General features: G+C 39.4%; 2 protein-coding genes, 1 long non-coding RNA gene and 1 pseudogene across 3 annotated transcripts in view; 3 read left to right on the top strand and 1 right to left on the bottom strand.

Moving 5' to 3' along the window:
• LOC148068434 (uncharacterized) overlaps positions 1–20,842 on the top strand; it is a 41,274-nt gene that overhangs the window by 7,920 nt on the left and 12,512 nt on the right. The gene's annotated exons all lie outside the window — the stretch shown is intronic.
• slc10a2 (solute carrier family 10 member 2) lies at positions 3,369–8,443 on the top strand. The gene is made up of 6 exons (XM_087804043.1): positions 3,369–3,760; positions 5,048–5,166; positions 5,240–5,328; positions 6,181–6,356; positions 6,804–6,961; positions 7,942–8,443. The coding sequence occupies exons 1-6, from the start codon at positions 3,369–3,371 to the stop codon at positions 8,094–8,096; spliced, it is 1,089 nt and encodes a 362-aa protein (XP_087660169.1). The 3' UTR covers positions 8,097–8,443.
• klhdc3l (kelch domain containing 3-like) lies at positions 11,531–19,506 on the top strand. Its single transcript, XM_087804204.1, has 8 exons — positions 11,531–11,580; positions 13,321–13,515; positions 14,231–14,313; positions 14,371–14,449; positions 14,766–14,806; positions 15,277–15,397; positions 16,578–16,767; positions 18,319–19,506. The coding sequence occupies exons 2-8, from the start codon at positions 13,347–13,349 to the stop codon at positions 18,899–18,901; spliced, it is 1,266 nt and encodes a 421-aa protein (XP_087660330.1). The 5' UTR covers positions 11,531–11,580; positions 13,321–13,346; the 3' UTR covers positions 18,902–19,506.
• LOC148068436 (RING-box protein 1 pseudogene) lies at positions 19,494–20,089 on the bottom strand (annotated as a pseudogene).

Here is a 20,842-nt window from a genome sequence, read left to right as displayed (position 1 = left end):
AGAGATTTTTCTCAGTTGAAGGAAACCGTTTCTGGTCAGTTTTCTGTAGTGTTGAACAAGAGACATGTCTTTGTCAAATACAACACCCAGGTTTCTCAGGCTCAGTTTGACAGACTGAAGCTCTGATTTGAGTCTCTCCTGAATGCCTGAGCTCAAAATAGATATCCTGCAGAGAAAAAACAGATCTGGTCTAAATTACTCCATTTTTGTTTATATATTTATATATTTCCACCCGATTCTATTATGGTTTTTAACCCCTGTGTTATCTCTGGGTCACGGTGACCCGGTGGCTAAATGTGTCGGGTCACCTTGACCCAGAGTTTTTCGTTTCAGATAGTTAAATTCTGTAAAAGTGTATAACTTTATATCTAATATTTCTATTATTATATCATTATATGATCCTGTTTAAATTATTGTTTTTGTTTCGTTATTAGTAATAAAACTTAAAAAGCAATTTAAAATGAGAATTTTCGAGAAGCTCAGTCCCACAAGGGTGACTCGGTGTCTGCTCCTCTAATAGAAGATACTTCGGAGGGGGCCCCGGGGCAGACCCAGTCGATGAAGTCTTTGGAAAAAAACATTTGTATTCAGTCAAACGGTCTCAATATCTTCAGCTGGTCTCTCGTCACTCTGGTGTCCACCCTCGTGTCCCGGCTTCCCTCCTGCTGCAGGATCTGTCGATTGTGTAACCATTTCACAAGTCAACTTTACCTCTGCTCGTAATAATGTTTTCCGTCGCCGTTAAACTCGTTTTATTGTTTCCTCGGTGTGTGCAGCACGCGGCGTATCCGTGCAGGCGTTTAATTAGCCATGTTCCTCAGAGTTGTGTACGAACACTGAGTGACACTTCAGGACGTGTTGTGTCCAGATCCTGAAGCTAATCTGAAAACTTTGATATTTTAAAAAAGGTTCCTCCAGGTGTGTTTATTTATTTGTACGAACTCTGTCTGAATGAGGGATGTCAAGGTGTTCTGGTGTCAGGGTGTGGATTTGTAGCAATTAGCAAGGCATGTTAGCTGTTATGCTAAATGAAACCATATTAGTAATTCAGATGCAGCTGTTGATCCGACTTTCATCTTTGCGATGTATGTTTTTTAAAGGTTACATTTTCCCCCCGTAGAGACCAGAGAAACATATCTGAAATCTGCCAGGGTCTTATGTCAGTGGAGAGTTAAATTGGAGGATGTATGTAAAGTACAAATAAAATTGGACTCAGACTTTTGGACATTTCTGGTCCATCAGATTCTCCTGTTGATCTATCCAGAGCTGGAGCATGTTATTATTGGGCCCTAAGCAACATTTCATTTGGGACCACCCGTGGACCACCAGAAGCTTTTGTTTAGTCAAACAAGTGTTTGTGGCGAACAAGTGTTTCATATTTACGTTTACACGCAACACAATAAGTGAAGCAAAACACGAAATGTGTAACGTCCCACAACAAAACAACAAATAAATAAATAAAATATCATCATGAAAAATGTCAAAAATATCTATAGTTTGTATTATTACAAAATACCAACAATACAATGTAAAAAAAAATGATAGTAGTAGATAATAGTCACTGTTGTCACTGATAAAGGTAAAACTTTATTGATCCCTCAGGAGGTCTCCTTCGGGAAATTGTTTTGGTGATGGTGACGCTCCCTTCTAAAATGCCTTTGGTCGTCTCTGGATCTATCAGGTTCTCTTGGTCTTCTTGTTGAAATGTCCCTCCCAGCATACATCTCTGTTAACTAGTGATGGTCTGATGAAGCTTCATGAAGCAGTGTCGTTATTTTCAGAGTCCACTAGATGGCGGTCTCTGCACTATTTTCCTTTGTTTTGAACAAATGTTCTAATGAAACATCATTTTTAAACTGATGGCGCCACCTACTGACCTCTAAACAACATGACACTGCTTCATGAAGCTTCATCAGAACATCACTCCCGTTAACTAGTTGGAGCCCAGATTTTACAAAGTTCACAATTGTAAGAAACGATCGAATGCCATATTGTAGCACATAAATTGTCTACAATTATTTCATATGTGAACTAATTGTTTGTTGTATTTTCGGCGTACACGCCTTAAGCAATGTACACATTATAATTTACGTTGAAAAGTATCTCATCATCGGTTGCGATCAGGTTTGTCCGGCTCATGAACACATAGAAACACGCAGTCACGCAGTAAACACCTTTACCACATGGTTTGGTTAAAAGCTGCACTAAGTAACATTTGGAGTTGTTTTTATTTTTCTTATTTTCTGGGATGACGTTTCAGTTGATTTGTAATCAAATTCACGTGTGGTTAGTCACAACTCTGTGATGAAGATGCTACAACAGTACGGTGTTCTACACATGCCAATTTGATAGACATTTTTCCTCCTTTTTTATTATTGCATTTAAGTGAAGTTGGTGATAGTTTTCATTTGCGTATTTTGTTTTAAAATATTATAGTTGTTGATTACAATGTAAATGTGTAATATCTATATATATAGATAGATGGATGGATGGATGGATGGATAGATGTAAAGACACCACTGTTGTCAGTATTTTTACACTAAAAACAAAACAAATCCAAATTATTCCTCATGTCAAGGCTTCAATACAAGATGGACGTTACATGCTGACAATATGAAGCTATTTGAATGTTTTCAAGTCTTTTTGGATGAAGACGACGACAAATGAGCATCAGTCGCTACACTAAAATGAACATACGCTTTTGTCTATAACTCTAAAAAGGAACGTATTACTCTGAAAACAAACAAAACCATTAGACGACTTTAAGGCGAGTAGAAAATGAGTGAAATCTATATTTTGGATGAACTATCACTTTAATTTTTCTTAAAAATATCCAACATTAAAAAACTTTTAAAACTCTCTCCCATTGCTCTCGACCTTCTGACCTTCAAATTTAAATCGGACCTCATCAGAGTATCAGGGGTTTTATGTACTTGAGAGCGTCCAGTGAGTCTGAGATTCTTCACCGGTAGGTCCCGATGCTGGTACCACTTCCAGACCTCTTCAAGGAGCTCAACCAGTCGCCATCTTTACTTCCGTCTGGACTTCAGCTCCAAGTCTCCTGGTCGTTCCAGGGAAGAAGTGCAAGAAACCTGCAGCATCTCCAGCATGTGTGGATGGTGACGATGTTGCGAGTTACACAGGCATCTTATAAAGTTTAGGGGCCAAAGGGCAAGAAAAGCTGACGGTTGGTTAATGACTCGAAAACGCTTTTGAACGCTGGCCCCATAAAAACTGGTTAATTTTTTATTTTGGAAAAAAATCACCTCCCCTGACGCATAAAGAGCCGCGAGCGTCGGACCTCGGCTGCCATCTCGCCAACAGCGTTTGAGACTCACAGACTCATCTAGGACAGAGTCCCCGCAACCATGTACACCTATGTAGCGAAGATCCCCGACGCCTGCCTGTCGGCGGCCACGGTGTGCTTCGAGGCCGACTGTGTCGACGACCCGAGCGACTTCAACGCCATCCTGAGCGTGGTGCTGAGCACGGTGCTCACCGTCATGCTGGCCATGGTCATGTTCTCCATGGGCTGCACCGTGGACGCCCACAAGCTGCTGGGCCACCTCCGGAAACCGTGGGGCATCATCATCGGGTTCCTCTGCCAGTTCGGCATCATGCCCTTCTTGGCGTTCGCCCTGGCGACGGCGTTCAACGTGCTGCCGGTGCAGGCCATCGTCATCGTCATCATGGGCTGCTGTCCCGGGGGCTCCGGGTCCAACATCATCTGCTACTGGCTGGACGGAGACATGGACCTCAGGTGAGACCACACTAATGCCTTGTGTCAGCAGATGACTTGAACTTTAAACTGTATTTTTCTGTGAATCATTCTGACAACTTTTTTTTAATATTGTACTTGTTTTTGTTATTCATTTGTTACCACTCAAACATTTCTCTTTCTGCATATACATCATTAGAAAAAAAAAGTTTTTGTTTATACAGTATGTTTACTTTTTAACATCGTTTTTATATAGATATTAACTGTTTGAAATGTTTCTGACATCTTAATATGAATGTCTTTTTTATTTTTGTGGCTATTTATATTTTAAGTATCTTCTCTCTCATGGCTTCATCTTTTGTTCTATTATTTTGTTTACGCATGTATTTTATGTATATTATTAGAATTTTTTCTAAAAATTGTACTATTCATTAATGTAACTTTTTTATACTTTGTATTTTTTCTGCCTTAAATTACTCTTTTTAAAACCTTTTTCACAAGTATTTGTTCCCTCGCAATATTCTATGTATATTCAAAATGCTGTATATTTGCCTGGTTTATTTTTAAATACAATTCAAATAAAATATTATTACTATTATATATACTATATATACTATTTTACAAAGGTATTCCAATAACAAAAGAAGGTAATTTTGAGTGAATATCTTCCCGTTGCTCTTTTTCTTCCTCTGTCGTTCTTATCTGCGCTTTGAGAAGATACAGAGTAAGTTAGTAAGTAATTATAGTAATAATAATAATATTTTGTATTTAAATCACCTTTTAGACATTCTGTGCAATAAGGTGCTTTACATAAAAACACAATTTTTTTAAAATGTTACACCATTAATAATATGATAAAATGTCAAATAATTTGGTTTTAATTAACTAAATAGCATAGAGTAAAAACAAAACATGGTAAAATTGGAAGTAAAAACTTATTGATGATTCCAGTCAGGTGTTAAAATGCGACATCAAATAAAATCCTGTCAAACTGCGCTAGTTATAAATCGGCTACCCTGAGCGCTCCAGCTAAGCTAATATGCTAACTGTTCACTGGAGCTAGCTAGCGGTGAGCAAGATGCTAACCGGTGCATAGTTTGGACTAAAGTAGCCTAGTTAGTTGTAGTTTATTTTCCCCATGAAATACTACAGAACATGGATTCAGCTGAGACTTGTATCAGAGCAGGCGAGGTCATCAAGCTAGCAACATGTTAGCGCTTTAGCCCTCGTACATGAGGTCGCCCTGGACCAAAGACTTGACGTCGGGAAGTAAAAATGCTTCATGAAAAACAGAAGCTTACGGACTCACTCTCCGTCTCTTCCCCTCAGCATCAGCATGACGGCGTGCTCCTCCATCTTGGCGATGGGCATGATGCCGCTGTGCCTGCTCATCTACACGGCCACGTGGACGTCGGCGGCCACCATCCAGATCCCGTACGACAGCATCGGTGAGTTTGCGGTACAGTCCGACTCACCTGGTGAGTGGAATCCTCGTAAAGATTGTTGGTTTTTTTCCCGCAGGCATCACTCTGGCCGCCCTGCTGATCCCCATCGGCTTCGGCATGTACGTCAAACGCCGGTGGCCTGAGAAGGCCAAGAAAATCCTGAAGGTGAGACTTTGACCTCGAGTCTGTCGAGGACAAAGACTTTTATCTCTGATAAACTTTTTCATTTTGTTCTCCCACTTTTGTGTGAATTCGGAATTTGTTGCTTCTTTAATGTGCGTCTTATCTTTGGATGTCCAAGTGATTATTTACCCACATGGTCTTCATTTAGCAATGAAGCTGCGTTTTTGTAGCTTACTTTTTTAACCCAACATTTTTTTCTTGTAGCCATCTTTGTTTTAAAATAAGCATGTTTTCAATTAAATTCATGAGTTATTACTTTTATTTTTAATGTCATTTTTATCTAGATATCAGGTGAAGTTTATACAAAAGACTTGAAAACATTTAAATAGCTTCATATTGTCAGCATGTAACGTCCATCTTGTATTGAAGCCTTGAAATGAGGAATAATTCAACGTTGAATTCGTTTTTTAATTTAGCTTTTTTGTGTCGGAAAAATTATCGTTTGCTTTGCTACCTCTGTTTACTGTTTTGTTTTAAAATGCACGACTATTTTTCTGTAACTGCTTATTTTGATTTGTAAAATATTTTCTGTTTTTTATCTTATGTTTAATATTTTCCTAAGTTTTTGTATACTTCTAGGTTTCTAATATTTCTTCTTGTGACTAGTCTTTTTTTTTATGCATATATAAAGTAGACATTTTTTACTTCTTTATTAACTATTTTTCTTGCGCGATTCGATCCAGCCTTTTACCTTATATTTCCTAATGGTCCTTGAAATCTGGAGTCACCTCGGATCCAGATCCAAAGAGGACTTTACCTCCCCCTAGTGGACACTCGCACATCTCAGCCTGTTTCTCTTGAGGGTTTGCAAACTAAACTAAAACACTGATGCAGGTCGGCTCCTTCGTCGGCTTCGCCCTCATCCTCATCATCGCCGTGGTGGGCGGAGTCCTCTACCAGTCGTCCTGGACCATCTCTCCGTCCCTGTGGATCATCGGCGTCATCTACCCCTTCATCGGCTTCGGTATGGGCTTCATCATGGCCCGCTTCGTCGGGCAGCCCTGGCACAGGTACTTAAAACACTAATGTACCCGGTGCTACATGTAGTACTTGGTCAGAATTGTAATGGTGCAATAATTATCAGATACTTTGTATTCTCTGTGATGATGATTGTTTTACTTGTTATAAAACTTTATAACAAACTGCTTTACAGTAGTAGGTCGGAGACGGCAGTTGCATTAATTTCCATCATGGCCAAATACTTTAGAAACAACGCAGTAGTAGTGGCGGCCATAGCAGTTATACAGATAGTGTTGGGAGTCGTAGTAGTAACCACATCAAAACGAGTATTACTAGTAATATTAATATTAAAGTAGTCGTTGGTATTTGGTTGAAGTGATATTTGTGACGAAAGGAGTGACCAGGTCATGTGACAGGAAGTTAGTTAGTTTAACGCTGAGTTTCCTTAATGTTTTGAGATACACCACTTGACTCGTTCCTCTTCCACTCCGGCTCAGGTGTCGCACCATCGCCCTGGAAACGGGCTTCCAGAACTCTCAGCTGTGCAGCACCATCGTCCAGCTGTCGTTCAGCCCCGACGAGCTGGAGGTGATGTTCGCCTTCCCCCTCATCTACAGCATCTTCCAGCTGGTGATGGCGGTCCTCTCCGTCGGAGGTCAGACTTCATCCTCGACACCAGGGGGCGCACTTGCGGCTCACTGCACATTATTAAACACACAAAAGTCAGAAAAACACATAAGAAAAGAGTGGCATACCTTATGTACATTTATGAGCAATTTAATTTCACTTAATTTAGATTAATTGATACACTTAGATCAGTGTTTTCTCAGGGGCCCAGTCGATGTTGTGAGGGGCCGTCAAGATAAAAAGGAAGGATCGAAAAGGATAAAATCAAGTAATAAAATCAAGCCAATTATGCGACAATTATAATTTTATTGTATTTTACACTTTTTTTATCTGATAAAACAAATATTTTTTATAAGCTTACTTCTTTTCATGGGGCAATAAGTACTCACAAAAATGATAAGAGCCAAGGCCAAAAGTCCTAAAACGAAAACCCCCCATAAACGCAAAAAAATTGTTATATCTACGAAATCTTATGCCTCATGAGGGCCACATAAATACAGTCAGAGGGCCACATGTGGCCCACCATGCCGCACTTTGCCCAGGTCTGATTTAGAAAAAAAACGTTTTATTTAGTCTTAAGATGTTACAGTAACTATTTTATTTGGAGGCACATGTTAAAACACGTTTGTTGTTTAAAGACCAAAACAGATTGTAAAGTTTTTTTCTACCCTTAAAAAGTAATTAGAAAACGTTTTTCCTCTTAAAACATATACATTAAAATAATAACGATAAAAAAAAGCGTATAAATCTTTTATATCAATTTATATTCTTGTGAAACTCACACATTGAGTTGTCGACCTTCATGCAACTGAGTCACGTCTATAAAAGTGAGTTCAAGGCTGCGGGACATTTACGACGTGAGAATGATTTTTACAGCGACAGTGACTCTTCGCCTCGTTAAAACTCGGATTGCTCTGTTATGCAAACGTACTCATGACATCTTTAAATGCCTCCAACAAGTCACGTGAGGGTCTTTATCGGTGGTTTTCTCTCTTGGTCACGTGACAGGGTACCAGCTGTACAAGCGAAAGTGCGGCGGTGGCGGAGGATCGGATGACTTCTCGTCACTGGACGGCGGCGAGAGAGGGAAGGAGAAGCACCTGGAGATCGATAACGTCGCTTACGACTCGGGAGAAGGTGAATTTAGGAAAACGCAGCTGTGAGCGTCGACAGCTGACGTTTTTGGACTGATGAGCAAGAGCGACCTCTGTAGGCCGAGAGTGAGAACTGATGGTCCCACAGCAGCCGCCGTTTGTTTTGTTGTGGAGAATAAAGTTCATTTTTTTTTAAGGTTTACTTCTCAGCAGATCAGATCTGTCGCGATGAGCAGTAGATGTTGTGTATTTAAAAACTCTTTAATGTATTATTGCTCCGACGTTATAAACGTTTCTGTCATACAAAACACATTTTTATAATTGTAGCACTTTTGATATGACTTTATTTAAATTAAATCCATCTGTATTTTTCTTTTTTTTGTATTGTTTTGATTGTTACCTGGAAAATAAAGATCTGAACATGTATTTCATATTCTGACTCTTCTTCTGACTCTTCGTGCATTTTAAATACAAAGTCAACAACATTTAAATGTAAACCTGTTATTGATAAACTAACTATCCATCCAGATTATGGTAGTAGAAGACAGGTATAGTTCAATAAATACATTTACTTTATAAATCACAATAAAGGAAGTAAAAGAATCACCATGGTAGTTGCTGTAGTAGTATTAGTAGAATGTTATGTTTTGTATATTAAATACTTGTAGTCATAATACTAGTCCCATTTCTAGTAGTTTTAACAGTTTGTTGTATTAAAACTATGTATTAGTTCCTGTGGTCGTATTCATACTAGGAACAGTCTTACTTTTAGTGTAATAGTATTACTACAACAACTACATTTATTAATGAATTAAAAACATATTTAAACAACGATGAAGGAGAATTCATGTGTTCGGCTTAGTTATATAGTAATGATCATAAACAATTTAAATTGTTAACAGAAATAACTGTAAACAAGCTTATTAAAATAAAAACTTGTTTCTGGAAAGATAAAAATAATTTACTGTTAGTTTAGAAAATAACAGATGCTGGCTTTTTTCATGTGTAAAAAAAATGATGCAGTAAAGTACTTTATCTACAAATGCAAAGACTGTTATTGAGTTGTATACAAAAAAGAGAATAATATGTTTTTCTTCCATACACAATAGAAAAGTCTCTAAACTTGGTAAAATGATGTCACAATATGATCTTGAGTTTATAATCCATGTGTTTACGTCTTCTTCTTCTCGTTTAATTAAATTAAATTAAATTTTATCTAAAGTGCAAGTAAGTAAGTAAGTAATTTGTACTTATACCTTTATATCTTTTCCAGACCAGGGTCACAAAGAGCTTAAACAAACAAAAGAAAATTCAATAAAGTATATACTTTAAAGGTCAAGATAATACTCAGAACAACACAGGAGTTCCAGAAAATCAAGGAAAAGCCTGAACAAATAGAAACAAGACGTTTCTTGAAAGAGACATATCATAACAAAGTTATCTCAAGACACTCTACAGTTGAAGTAAAGACTATAGTGGAGAAAGGAAAAACAGATCCCAGCAATTCAACAATGACTTTAGACTATTGTAACAGTTTATTTTCATGTCTTAACAAGAAGCTGAAGTTAATACAAAACTGCAGCCAGAATTCTGCACTGCTCTAGAAGAACTCACATTTCCTGGCTCCTTAAAACTCTTCACTGGCTGCCAGTTTCTTTCTGGATCAACTTTAAAATTCTGGTTCTTACTTTCAGAGCTATCCATGGTCAGGCTCCTCCTTACATCCGTTATCTGATCCAGCCTTACTCGGGCTCTGAGGTCTGTTGATCAGAATCTACTGATGGTTCCACGCACACGGTTCAGGACCAGAGGAGAGAAATCCTTCCAGGCTGTTGCTCCTAAGCTTTGGAACGATTTTCATCTCTCTCTGTGTTTGATGATCTACTGACTTCAAGAAACTTTTTTTTTTTTTTTAAACATCTTTTTATTGAATTTTCAAAATATAAACACACATTTTTTTAAACGAATGACAGGCAAACATACAACAAATCAAATCCTTCCCCCTACCCCCACCACTGTGGTACATGTCTTCCCAAAATACAGTTAACATTTTTGCACATCTACAAATATATAAAAACATACATCACTTCTATCAAACATGAATCAAAAGGTGGTAAAAAGAAAGACAAAGCAAATCAGTACTTGGTCATGAAAAACAAACAAACAGAGCAATTACAATGAGAGACCAAGAAAAATTGAAATGGCTGTTAATCGGGTACTGCGTCAAATGAGATTTCTTGAGTGTGTTCTATGAAGGGATTCCACATTGCCTCAAATTTCTGGGCGGCTCCCGATAATGTTAGCCTCAGTTTTTCGAGTTTCAAGTGGTACAAAACATCCCTGATCCAGTGCAGCTGTGTCGGCGGTGAAGAAGATTTCCATTTTAAAAGAATAAGTCTTCTTGCAAGTAAAGTGGAAAAGGCAATGATGTTCTTCTTCATTGTAGAAAGGTTGAGATTTGATGGTGTTATTTCAAAGAGGGCAGACCAAGGATTGGGAGATATGTTACAGTCCAAGATATTAGTGAGAAACTCAAATATGTCTCTCCAATATTTCTCCAGAGAAGGGCAGAGCCAAAACATATGAATGTAGTTTGCTGGGTGTTGTTTGCATCGTTCACACACGTCAGAGACACCATCATACATTTTAGCCAGGCGAACCTTTGTATAATGAACCCTGTGTAGGATTTTGCATTGAATAAAACCATGTCTGGCACATATTGAGGATTTGTGGACCCTTTCCAAGATCTCTGCCCAGCGCACATTTGTGATCTGCTCACCAAGATCTATTTCCCACATATGTTTGACTGTATGAGTGGAGTCGGCATCAATTTCAGAGATGTTTGAATAAATGGCAGAGATGGCACCTTTTATAGAAGGGCGGTATCTAAAAAAGTGACTCTTGGGTAGGGAGAATGTATTACTGAGCTCTTGAAATGTTGCAAATACGCCATTTGAATACAAATCCTTCACCATTCGTAGCCCTAGACCAGCCCATAAGGTAAATGTACCATCAGCCAAAGATGGTACATTTGTACCATCCTTCAAGAAACATCTTAAGACATTTTTATTTGTGCAGGATTTCCCCTCATTTACTTGAACTCCTGGGTTTGTATTATGTGTCTTGGCCTTTTATAGTATATAGTTTTAACTGTGTTTTGTTTTTTGTTTGTTAAAGTTTTTGTGACCCTGGTCTAGAAAAGCGCTTTAGAAATAACTACAACTAACTTACTTACTTACTATTGTACTTGGCATGCTATTTATTGAATATTATCACATCAGTGTTCATTTTATTTTACAACTTTTTACAGTATATATAAAAAATATACACACCCTTTGAATGTTTTTTTTACAAAGTGTTTGTTAATGTTCATATCTTTATTGACTGATCAACATTTATTATTTTCCATGAATGCACGTTTATTCTTTATCACATCATATTTGTTTTACCACCCCGTCCTCATAATCGGAAGTTGTGGTTTCCCTGCTTCCCGTGAACGCACCGTCTCTGCGCTACAACAACCGTCCGCGGGAGGAAGAAGAGCAGCTGCAACGTAAGTGACGAACCCGCCGTAAAAAACCTCTTTTACTTCGACTTTAATACTCAAACCGTTTCTAACAAACGTGTATTGCGTCTGATCGTCTGACTGCGCGTCAATTGTCTTTATATTTTTGAGGTACAAAAGTTCCGTCAAAGTTAATGTCCTGCCTTTTGCTGATGTCGTCTTTCTTCTCGCTTTTCTAGTCGTTTGAATGTCAAACAACGTGTTGTTAGAACCTGAAGTCGACTTTTAAGTTATTTCGAGTACGTTTGTAAAAGATGATGTTTCCGTTGTGGAAAATAACGGATTGTTCCCGCCCCCGTCTCATGACGTCACACCATATGGCTTTAAGTATTTATATTCTGAGAAGCGTTCGCAAAATAAATACGTTAAATTGATGCTTCCACACGTTTCAGTCATTTATTATTATTATTATTAAGTTTAATGTGTAATACATATATTTTCTATCACAACGAAAACAAAAAACTGAGCTTGAGTCATCTATTGTGCAACATTGTTTTTTTATTCTCATATAAATATTGAATATATTAGACTTACTGCCTTTGACAAAGTACATTTTGTTTTTCTTTGACATCATCACGATACATGACGTGAACCGCATCCACGTGACTACAATCCTGAAACGCTAAATAAATAATAAAATAAATAAAAAAGTGTGCTGACGAGTTTCAATGACGCTATGAAGCCTTGGTAACCAAGTTCTGCTTTTCTTTTGTTGCCACTTGTTTACTTTACTTACTTATTTCAACAAAAATTAGGAGAATATTCAACTAGTTAAATATTGAATGTAGTACTTTCTTTTGTCCACATACTATTTGAGGAATGTATATGTTAACTAGTCTCTATAAGGACTTTAAGAAACACTATGTAAACATAGTTAAAATAATGGTGTTTTTTTTTCTGCAAAACATTTTTTCTGCTAATATTTATCATGTTTATTTACAATTAACTCTGCGGAAAATTATAAATAAATGGCTCTCTATTATTGTCAAAAAGAGAAAAGGTTAAATGTGTATTACATATTATTATGCGTCACTCAGCCGTGATTCTTCTTCCAAAAACTGGTGAACTATGAACTCTTTGATCATGTGACGCATTGATAAGGCTCCTGTGATTCATGTGTGTGAAGGTGTCAGGTGGAAAATTACTCAGCGTGTTGGGTCATGTGACATGAATGCAGACCCGGATACAAAAAGTTTACGTAAATTTGATCAACTAAAGACCTTGAAGAATCAAATATCAATCAATAATCAGTAGTTACTTTACATAGATACAGACCCTTAGTTCAAAATAACTCTAAATATTCTAAACATGTCTTAAAGAAATGTTCATGTAATGTGGTTATAACCACGTAATAAAGGTTGTCAACTCACTTGATTCACCAATCTTCTGTAAACTGTGTATGAGAAAATGTAAACAGTCACAAGGTTTTGTCAGTAAACAGTTAAAAAAGGTTAAAAAAGTTAATTTTTCTCTAAAAAACTATAGCAAACGTGCAACATTTGATGAAGAGAAACCAAAGTGTTGGTTCAAATGTGCACGGTGGGATCTTACCAAGAGTTTTCTCATTGAGACTTTCAAAATAAAAGCTCCTATATCACCATTCAAATCAAAATAGCTAATTTCTTCTCTTCTCTTCTCTGTTCACTTTGTGATGGTCTGGGTATCATCTCGGCGTTATTGTGTCACAGTGAACCTTATTTCTGTGTTCCTTGTTTGTGACTCTTCCAGAAAAATGCTCCGGTGAGAGCCAGACGATGCCCGTCATGAGTCACGGCGCCCCCTCTCTGTGGACGCGGCTCCCCCAGGGGGGCAGGTCACCATGTGACCGGTACAAACACGCCTGCTGCAGCTACGACGGCAGCGTCTACATGCTGGGAGGACGAGACAGCAGCTTCTTGAGAGACTTCTGGAAGTACAACGTTGGTAAGAGGCACTCAGTGGCGAGACTCACACACTACTAGGGGTGTGTATTGGCAAGAATCTGGCGATACGTATCACGATACAGAAATAATACCATGTATTGATAACAATGATACATTTTTAGTACTGTCTGAATACTTGACTCTGGTGTTACAGACTTTACAGACCACATGACTCTTGACAAAGTCGTAACTGCTTCATTTGTTTTGAATCCAAAAAATTTCCAAATGTCAGCTTTAAAAGCGGCTGGAGTCGACTGTATCCTCTAGTCCTCAGTCCTCGCAGGATTTCATTGTTTCTTTAGCTGCAGAGGACGTAATGACTGCTGCCATCTAGTGGCCAGACGCTTAATTGCATCACAAAAATCATAAAACCCAGACGATATTCGCATGTTCAAATAAAAAACTCTTTTATTTCCAACATTCATTATTAAAATAAAAACCATAAAATAACTATGATAAAAACAAAATATTACTTGACGCAGTAAACATTTTCACATTAATTGTAAATTAAGAAATATTTGATTTTACAAAAACTTTATTGAAATATAAACCATAAATGAACTATGATACAATAAGAATATGATTCATAACCCAGATTCATAATCACAAAAAAATACGATATATATATATATATGAAGTATATATAAAGTGTATATAGTGTATTTATATTTTCTCACACCTCTACTCACTACTGCCTTTTGTCTTGCAACCTTCAGTTCGTAATGAGTGGACGGAGCTCAGTTGCGTTGGAGACGCCGCTCCAGAAGAACTAGAGGAACATTCCATGGTGGCTCATGAGGTACGTGTCCGTAAATCTCGTCGTCACGATGTTGGCGGATGACGATCTCTCCTCCAGGGTTTCCTCTACGTCTTCGGAGGGATGTTGGATTCAGCGTACAGCAAGAGGAGGTGTCCGATCTGGGTCTTTGACATCGGTGAGTTTACCTGGTGGAAACACTGACCCCTAGTGGTGAGCCACAGCGCTAGCTAGCCATAGCTTATAAACTAACAATGTGTTTTGCACTTCAGCGCCACCTGGAAAACTCAGATGAATATTGTCAGGCTCACCTAGTCTTGTTTACGTGTAATTACACACCGGTCGTCATGGCAACACGCGCACATGAACTTGAACGTAAACATTGGTTGCGTTGGCCCCTCCACTGTTACTGCTTCGTGGAGACGACGAGGGCGCGACCAGAACCGCATTCCTGCACATGTCCTGACTCGCTTCTCCCTCTTGTTGTGTTGCAGCCAAGCAGAAGTGGGCGATCTGGCAGGGGAAGACCCCGCAGGTACAGACAAACCACCTCGACGGCGGCGTCTCCACCTGGAGTCTAAGCTTAATTTAGTCATTAAGTCATGCGTCTTGATTAGAGTAGAGAGGGATTTGTGTTGAGCTCCTGATTTATGTCCGTGTCGTGAGCGCCGCGCCTCCATTACTCTTATTATTTAATTGACTTTTAAATGCCACCACTTCAAGCTCATAAAGACGAAAGTGCAGCTACTTAACTGTAATTAGCGTTTACGCAACTGTAAGCAGAGTTTGGAAAATGTTGACTATTATTTGAAAGTCCTAGACTCACTTGTTTTTCGTTGTAGTGTCAGCCACTGTCCATTAGATGGCGTATTCCAGTCACCTTTGTGTGTCTCTGCTGTAAGAAGAAGCAGCGGCGACGCCGCACGACGCAGTTTCCTTGAGAACATTTTCAAAGTGTAGTTCAAAAGTGAAAAACAAAAGGGTAAATGTGGTGCGTTTGTTCAGACTCAGCGTCCAGGAAACAGGAAGGCTCACAGCGCCGTTGTGGTCGGCTCCTGCATGCTTGTGTACGGGGGCCTCATCGACATGAAGGGGTCCTCGCAGGAGTTCTGGACGCTCGATTTAGGTGAGTCACAAAAACAACAAGACAATAGCTTATTCTGATATTAATCTAATTTTAAATTTAATAAAATATATTTCTGTATTTTAGAAAGGTGTATCTCTTAAGTCTGGCTGTTACTGTCTAATTATAACTGATGCTGTTAAAAGAAAAGCGCAATAAACATCTGGATATCATAACGATATTAGTTTCAAGCTATGCTGAGCAACTGCCTGATCAGAAAAAGATGCTATGCTAACATTAGCCTCCAATAATTCAAGAGCAGATTGTTATTCCATTATTTACCATAAACAATGATTTGTTTACAAACACACTGTATACACAAACTCCTCATTACAGCAAAATAAAATAAAAAAGATTAAACCACTAAAATACGGGTAAATAATTGTGAAATGCTAATGTAGCTAGCATGTACACGCCAACATAGAAACTGACGGTATAGTATGAAAGAGAACCACAGGACACTCTGGTTTACAGTGAGAACATAAAAGTTATTTTTCTGCAACCCGAGAACAATTGATCGATCAGGAACAATTCAAATATAGTTTTACTCAATTGATTCTACATTTCATATACGTTTTAATGTGTATTACGTTCATTAAAATGTTTTTGCACAAACGTGACTGATATAAAGCTAGATTTGTATCTTTACTATTCATTTGAACATAAAAATGTTATAAATAAAAAGGATTTCCAGTTTAAAAAAGTTGCTTCAAAGACTAAATAATTAATATGAAAATTTGCTTTAATCAAAAACATGTTTTAAAGAAAAAATAGAAGCTGCTTCGATGATTAATGTTCACTAACAACACAATTTTCTTCAATAAAAAAAAATCAATACATTTATTAAATTTATTCAAACACTTTTATTTGATTAAAATCCTCTTTTAGTATTTGGGCCATTTTTTGTGATGGACATTTGAATCTAAATGCATCTATATTTTTCAATCCCAAAAAGGCTTTTTGATAAAAGTGTGTTTTCTTCTGATTGAAGTGAAAATAGTTGTCTTAGTTATTCTTTAATCGAATAATAACGAAACAAATCTACCTTTATTCGCTCTTACTGTGAGGTTACATGTTTTGATTGATGTATTTTCAGTGAAGTGCAAGTCTCGCCACCAGGGGGCGCCCTAACCTCATTATAAAAGTTCAGCAGATGTTGTGTGTGTGTGTGTGTGTTTTTCAGACACCATGCTGTGGTCCCAGCTGAGCGGACCCTCGCAGGCCTCCTCAGGTCCGGGTCCCAGACACGGTCACTCGGCCGCCGCCCACCAGAGCTGCATGTACATTTTCGGGGGTCTGAAAGGTTTGAGGGAGCAGAGAGACTTCTGGAAGTGGAGCAGCGTCGGCCGCACATGGACGTCACTCCGAACCAAGTCAGTGGAAGTTTCTAGAGACAGAAGCCTGTTTCATTATATTCTTAAATAACTTGTTTTATTATATTCATATACAAAAAAGACGGTGAAGATCATGACATTCTCACCAGCATCTGGGGAAGATGTCACGGGTGGCTCGCGGCTATGTTAGCGTTTAATTAGAACGAGCGGGAAGTATTTGATACATGTCAGGATTTGTTTACCCGAGTGCACACGCTTGTTTAGCAAAATCCTTGACGCCACGAGACAGACGGGTCAGGACAGACCCTCAAAAGAAGTTGAAGTCTAGCAGGGGCTGATGGTTAGCTAAAGCTAAGCTAGAGCTAAATTGTTGTGATAATATTCCATAACTATATTAAAATGAAAATAGTTAATAGTGACTAGAGTGTCTTTGAATTTTTGCTGACAGGCGAATATAGTTTAAATGCTAGTGTTGGTTAAATGCTAACCAACAAGCTAATGTAACTTTTGTTCAATTTTAGTTTACATGATGATAAAGTTAAAGAGCTGATGTTAGTTAAACTCATAACTAACCCCTCTTATAGAATTGCTGTAGCATCTGAAGTGATAATGTTACTAGTATTAAATATTAGCTTACACGCTAATTTAATGACGAACAAATGCTAGTTAAATTATCATTACTAACTCTTGTTCATACTTGAATGAATGATGTAGTTTTAGCTTAAGTAACTGTTGTTTCATTTTAGCTGATGTGCTAATGTAATGAAGCGCTAACGCTAGCTTAACTCATTACTAACACTTACTAAAAGTGTTCATGTATTTTCGCTGTACAACAGTAACTGTTGTTATATTTTAGCTAACATGCTAATGCTAATGAACGTCATTGCTATCTCTTTCTATTTTTTTAAATACTGATGTATCTTTAGCTTAAATAACCATTGTATCATTTTAGCTGATAGTCAAACAAATTGCAAAATATTGCTCTTACTTACTGTTTTAGCTTAAGTAACGGCTGTTATATTCTAGCTAACATGCCAATGCAATAACATGCTAATGCTCGTTTAACTCGTTTAACTTGTTACCTACTCTCGCTATTACTTTAGTTACTGATGTAGTTTTAGCTTAAGTAACGGCTGTTATATTCTAGCTAACATGCTAATGAAATGACATGCTAATGCTTGTTTAACTCATTACCAACTCTCGCTATTACTTTAGTTACTGATGTAGTTTTAGCTTAAGTAACGGCTGTTATATTCTAGCTAACATGCTAATGAAATGACATGCTAATGCTTGTTTAACTCATTACCAACTCTCGCTATTACTTTAGTTACTGATGTAGTTTTAGCTTAAGTAACGGCTGTTATATTGTAGCTAACATGCTAATGAAATGACATGCTAATGCTTGTTTAACTCATTACCAACTCTCGCTATTACTTTAGTTACTGATGTAGTTTTAGCTTAAGTAACCATTGTTTCATTTTAGCCGACATGCTAATGCAGCTAAAATGCTACTTAAAAATAAAGCTAGCTTTATCAAAGTCCAATGTCGTTGAAGCTCTGATCATAAAAGCCTCGTCCTGTCATCGACAGATCAGGTCCATCCAGGCTGGTGGGGCACTCGGCGGTGGTCTACAGGGACCACATGCTTCTGTTCGGGGGAGGCGAGACCAAGAACTCCCCCCAGAACTGCCTGTGGAGGTTCAACCTCAGCACCCAGACCTGGTCCTTGGTGCCCTCGCTGTCCGGTTCTCCAGAAAAGATCCACCACTGCTGTGTCGGGCTCGGGCAGGGTTACCGTGCCGACCTGGGACCAGACCTTCAGCCGGGTCTCCATGACGGAAGGCTCCGACCCTTCAAGAACAAATGCTTCCCCTCCTCGCTCAAGTACCTTGGCTCGGAGGGGGGCGCTATAGAGCTGCAGCCCTTATCCTTGAGCAAGTGCAATTGCAGCAAAACCGGGGACGAGTCCGGGAAGCAAGACCTTCGGACCGTCAGCTGTTTGACGTTTGAGAACAAAGCCTTCTGTCGGCAGTGGAGCTGCGGCGACGACGACGAGCAGCAGGAGGAAGATGTTACGCAGCACCTGCCGGACCTCCTGCTGGTCCTGGGCGGTCGACCCAGCAGCACACACCAGCCCATCAGCCTCTGGCAGGTGACCCTGTCGGACTCCTGACCCACAACCTTGACACTCGCCCCAGAAATATGACTAAACTTCTGAAGATACTTGGGAAAATCTTCAAAAAACATTTTTTACTTCAGAGAATTTAAAGTTATAGTTACATGTTTTTATTAAAAAAGAAATCAAAATAGTTACAATTCTCGTTTTGCGAGACAATGTATATAAAAATGTACTCACTAGTTAAAAAAAAATGTGTTTTTTTATTTTATTTACTAAAGCACTAGAGTAAACATCAATACCGTTTTTATGAAAGTGTTTTTTCTTTTGAGTATTTTTTTAAAACCTTTCAAAAAGAAGTTCAAACATTTGAAATGTTATTCTTTTAACCATCCGATGTTCTGATGGCACTGAAATACTTCCAATATTCTGTATCTGGAAAAACAAAATGTTATGCATCTTTATGGGGAAAAGTCTGAGCCAGATGTTTTTTTTATTATTTAGTGTTTTTTTGTCTGAAACTAGCTTTTAAATGTTTGCGCTCAAATGAAATGTTTATAAAGTTTAAATGTGTGTATGTTTATGTGAGTTGTTTGTATCTCTACTGATCCACCTCAGTGTTAACATTTTTACAAAGACACTAAAACACTTTATAACCTCTTTGTTGTTGTTTATTCTTTGCTACTGTTAAGTAACGCTAGCGTCCGTACTTCTGGAAGTCCCACTCGCTGTTGTCCAGCGGGCACACCTGCCTGGTCTTCAGCCAGCGCGAGATGCAGTGGAAGTGGAAGGCGTGGTTGCACACGCCCCAGGCCACGCTGCAGTCGTCCGTCACCCCGGCCGCCTGGTTGGCCTGGCACTCGATGCACAGGTCCATGATGTGGTTGCGGCAGATGGCGCAGTTGTCCACGGGGATGTCCCAGCTCCACACGGACACGGCGTGCCAGCGCCTCACCTCGAAGCGCTTCCTGCGCGGCGTCTCCACCGAGGTGCCCGGCTGCGCGTCGGTCGCCTCCGCCATCTTGGAACGCTAGATCGGAGCTGATGGACTCCTAAACACTGATATCACGGACTTCAACACGGTTCTTCACCTTCTTCTTCTTCTTCTTCTTCCTGGTCCAAACCACTTAAATAGAGACCAGTGCGGTACTTAGATCTGACCAGTCCGCCTTTGATCTCGCTAACATCCAAGTCGACTGTCGATGCCTTATAAGTCATTGTTGACAACAACACGGTTCAGGGCAAGATGACGAGGTTATGAATGCGACCTTTGACCTGCACGATGACCTCCAGGGTACCTTGGTGTTTGGAGCGTCTGGCTCTTGTCAGACCTTGGGGTCCCCCACGCCGGATTCTCACCCCTCCCTCCCCCTCTCTGTCAATGACCCGGCGGGTCATTTGGGTTCCACCCATGTCGCCCGTGATCAGGCCCAGACACCCCTGGGCCGCCCCTGTGCACCCCTGGATCCTGCCCGTGCATCCTTCCGTCCTCCCGGTTCACCCGTGGATCCTCCCTGCAGATCCGCGGATCCTGCCCGTGCAGCCCTGGTTCGCCCCAGTGCACCCTCGGGTACACCCCTTCATCAGGGCCAGACCTGCCAGAAGGTCTCTGGAGTCCAGTGGTCAGAACTTACTGGGAGAGACCAATAACTCAATTGAGGACAACAGGGAGGCGGTCCGGGTCCTGGCTGGTCACCGGTGAGTCTTGGTGTCCTGGTAGATGTTCACATCAACGAGGTAACAGCTACGGAAAAAAAGGTCTAACCAACTTAAATCTAGACCTCAGTCAAGGTCCAAGAAGCTTTAAGCACTCAGTGTCCCTCCATCGGTGCAAGACCTCCAGTATCTAGGTCATGGGACCACCGGAGTTCTGGTGCGATTCAATTAAACCTGATGTGACGCTCATACGTTTTATTTTTTGTTTTCACTTTGGTTGGTGGATCTCTCAAGATCTTTCTGTCGTCCAGCTACATCTTCTGGAGGGTCACTGGCCACATA

Source organism: Callionymus lyra, chromosome 12 (assembly GCF_982586985.1).
Source record: "Callionymus lyra chromosome 12, fCalLyr1.hap1.1, whole genome shotgun sequence".
Classification (NCBI taxonomy): Eukaryota; Metazoa; Chordata; class Actinopteri; order Syngnathiformes; family Callionymidae; genus Callionymus; species Callionymus lyra.
Note: the sequence above shows the minus strand (reverse complement) of the source record. Positions and strands in the feature narration are given on the sequence as shown.